The 3,987-nt window shown below is 45.1% G+C and overlaps 1 protein-coding gene across 1 annotated transcript; it reads left to right on the top strand.

Moving 5' to 3' along the window:
• Positions 1 to 1,727: 1,727 nt before the first annotated feature.
• Positions 1,728 to 3,785, top strand: LOC122457512 (eukaryotic translation initiation factor 4 gamma-like). Its single transcript, XM_043502886.1, has 3 exons — positions 1,728 to 1,958; positions 2,299 to 2,514; positions 3,709 to 3,785. The coding sequence occupies exons 1-3, from the start codon at positions 1,790 to 1,792 to the stop codon at positions 3,783 to 3,785; spliced, it is 462 nt and encodes a 153-aa protein (XP_043358821.1). The 5' UTR covers positions 1,728 to 1,789.
• Positions 3,786 to 3,987: the final 202 nt, after the last annotated feature.

Below are 3,987 nucleotides of genomic sequence, written 5' to 3' on the forward strand. Positions count from 1 at the left end.
CACTTCTGCCCATACCAACCTCCTCCCTAAGTGAGCCCACATCACTAATTAGCACTTCCACATCGGAGCCAACCACAATTGCTCTTCCTGCTACTTCAACATCTGTTATGACCATTGCAGCCACCTCTGCAACAGCAGAAACATCCACATCTCCCTCTACAGAACAATTTCCCAGGTAAGACTATAGCATTACTTGGTAACAGGACAGTAGAGGGGACAACCATTGTTGCACATCCTACCTTTTCACGACCTCAGAGCACAGCTGCAGCTACCTCTGCCAGGGAAGAGACATCCACATCTCCTCCAGAGACCTCTTATCCAGCAGAGTCAACAGCAATAACTACTAACACAATCAAGGAGGGAACCACAATTGTCCTCCCAAGCAGTTCACTCTATGAGACCACAGCTGCAGTCACTTCTACTACACCAGTGATCTCTACGGGACCTCTACAGGCCACATCCACAGCTGAGACTATAGCAATAATGACCACCACTTCAGTAGAAAAGAAAAGCACCATTCCTCTTCCTCTCATTACAACACCAGGGAGCACAGCTGCAGCCACCTCCAGTATACTAGAGACCTCCACATCCCCTGTAGAGTCCATATCTCCAGCTGAGACAACAGCAATGACTAGCATCACTGCAACTGAAGAGATAACGAGACTTTCCCTTTCTGCAAGTTCACTACCTGAAAGCACAGCTGCAGCCACCTCTACCGTAGGAGAAACATCCACCTCTCCTCTAGAGACAACTTCTGCAGCTGAAACTACAGCAATAGCTAGTACGACTACAACAGAGTGGGACACCACAGTACCTCTTTCTACGAGCGCACTACCTGGGAGCACAGCTAGAGTCACCTCAACTATTCCAGAAACCTCCACAGTTCTTCTACAGACCACATCCCCAGCTGAGACTACAGCAATAATTAGTGCTACTACAATAGAGGAGACATCCACACTTTCCATTTCTACAATTTCACAACCTCAAGCACAGTTGTATCCACCAGAACCACTGGAGAAACATCCACCTCTCCTCCAGAGATGACTTCTGCAGCTGAAACTACAGCAATAACTAGTAGCACTAGAGTAGAAAAGTCAACAACACCTCCTCTTCCTACCACTACGCTTCTTAGGACCACAGCGGCAGCCACCTCTACTACTTCAGAGACCTCCACTGGTGCTCTGGAGACCTCTTCCCCAAATGAGACTACAGCAGTAACTGATACCACTGCAGTAGGCGAGACAACCACAATTACTCTTCCTACAACTTCACCCTATGAAAGCAAGTTATAGCCACCTCTAGTAGACCAGAGACCTCCACCTCTCCTGTAGAGACCACTTCTGTAGCTAAGACTACAGAAATATCTAGTACCAGCACAGCAGAAGAGACAACCACAGTTCCGTTTCCTACTGCTTCACTACCTGGGATTACTGCTTCAACCACTTCTGTTATGCAAAAGACCCCCACAGCCCTTCTAGAAACCACTTCTCTAGCTGAGACTGCAGCAAAAGCTAATGCCACTACACTAGAAGAGATGAGCACAGTTGCCTTTCCTACCACTTCTCTTCCTGAAAGCACACAGTAGCCTCTTCTCTTATTCGAGAGATCTCCACAGCTGCTCGGGAGTCCACTTCCCTGCCTGAGACTACAGTAATAACTAATACGACTATAGCAATAGAGACAACCACGGTTGCCCTTTCCACCTCTTCAAACCCATAAGAGCACAGCTATAACCACTTCTACCATAGCAGAAACATTCACATCTCCTTTACAGACCGGTTCCTCAGAGATGACAGCAGGAACTACTGCCACAGTTGCCTTTCCTACTACTTCCCCAGTTGAAACAACCACCACTCTGGCTATCACCACACCAGCCCCTGTGGCCACATCCCTCACTGAGACCACAACTGGGGTCACTTCTATTTTACCGTTGACATCCACGGTCAGTCCTGAGACAAGTTTCCCTCTGAGACCACAAGAATTCCCAGCACCTCTACAGAAGTTGAGACAACCACAGCTGCCCTTCTTGTCACTTATCCCACTGCAACCACAAGTGCAGTCACCTCCTCTTTAGCAGAGACATCCACAGTTGCTGTTACGGTGACTTCTTTTGCTGAGACCACAGTGACACTGACTCCCACCACAGCAGGTCCTAAAACATCCACATCTGCTCTGGAGACCAGTTCCACAGCTGAGATCCCAACAGCTTTGGGCACCACCACAGAACGGGGGACACTCACAGCATCCCCTGTCACCGCTGGTCTAACCGGACTACTAAAACATCACCCATTGCTACAGCAGCAGAGAGAAGCACAGCGGCTCCGATCAATATTACCCTTGCTGAGACCACAACAACTTACACCTCCACTACAAGACAGGGAACAACCACACCTGCCCTTTTTACAACTTCCCCAGCTGAGACCACAACCGCTCTAGGCATACCGATCAGAGGAGAGACAACAGCAGCTGTGACAATCACAACATCACTTTCACCTACCGCAGCTGCTTTGACAAGTAAGGGCATTGTTTTCATCTTGCGTATTCTTTGTAGTCGCAGAATTTGTTTTCGCATGTGTCCAAACCCATTTTAAGCAGGAGAGGTCTGGGTTGTCATCGTTTTGAAGTAACATATTAAAAGAAACCATTTTTCTTAGTGTTTATCCAATTAGAATGGAGATATTTTGAGGATAAAAAAGATACAAAGGTTTCATACTACCTAGAGTAATTGGATATTATTTGGGACAGAGGTGGCAAAATGTAGACTTTCCATGGGTATAGGAAACAAGGGAGATATGAACATAAAAGAAAGAATAAATAGAACATATGGGAGTGTCTTATTATAATAATGTTGCCTGCTTAACTGAAGTTAAATAATCTTCTTGAAAGTTATTAATGAACATAAATAAATATAGGAGGAAAGGGGATTCAAATGGACAAAAACGGTATTGAAACAGGTTTCAGAGTAGCAGCCGTGTTAGTCTGTATTCGCAAAAAGAAAAGGAGGACTTGTGGCACCTTAGAGACTAACAAATTTATTTGAGCATAAGCTTCTAGCTCACGAAAGCTTATGCCCAAATACATTTGTTAGTGTCTAAGGTGCCACAAGAACTCCTTTGGTATTGAAACAGGAATTCTCTGAATTTCTCTCGCTAGTTATTTCCCATTTACAAGACTATATTGAAAGCCTGAAATGGAAACATTAAGTACTAAAGCCCCAATTCAGTAAAATATATAGGTCCTTGAGCACGTGCTTAACATTCAGCATAGGACCAAGTTAGTCTCTTTTCAGGAAAGCATTGAAGCAACTGAGCTGTCTCATTGAAGTCAGCGGCACTGAAATGTTCAAACTTAAAAAGTTAAAGCCTGAATGTACAAATGGAGCTGTGGTGCTGATGCTCTTATAGGCTGTTAGAAGATCAGTGTGATTCACAAAGCCTCAGTTAGACAGCAAGGCTCCTACACAATGAGTGTGCAGGGGTAGGAGGAGAGAGAGAGAATGCGTAAGAGTGATTCTATATCTTTTCATTAGAGCACTCAAAATAGGACTCAAAATAGGACATTCAGCATAGGACTAAGTTAGTCTCTTTTCAGCAAAGCATTCAAGCAACTGAGCTGTCTCACTGAAGTCAGCGGCACTGAAAAGTTCAAACTTGAAAAGTTAAAGCCTGAATGCACAAATGGAGCTGTGGTGCTGTGATTCTCTTCTAGGCCATGAGAAGATCAGTGTGATTTATGAAGCCTCAGTTAGACACCTAGGCTCCTACACAATGAGTGTGCAGGGATAGGAGGAGAGAGAGATAATGCATAAGAATGATTCTATATCTTTTTCATTAGAGCCCTCATCCAGGACGTGGGAGATTCAGGACCCAAATCCCCTGCACAAATGATTTTTTTATTATTTATCCACAGTGCAACAGTCAGTCTTCCACATCCCAAGTGAGGACCCGAACCACTGGGCTAAAAGTTATGAGGGAGGACCTCCTCTTC

Source organism: Dermochelys coriacea, chromosome 25 (genome assembly GCF_009764565.3).
Source record: "Dermochelys coriacea isolate rDerCor1 chromosome 25, rDerCor1.pri.v4, whole genome shotgun sequence".
NCBI lineage: Eukaryota > Metazoa > Chordata > Testudines > Dermochelyidae > Dermochelys > Dermochelys coriacea.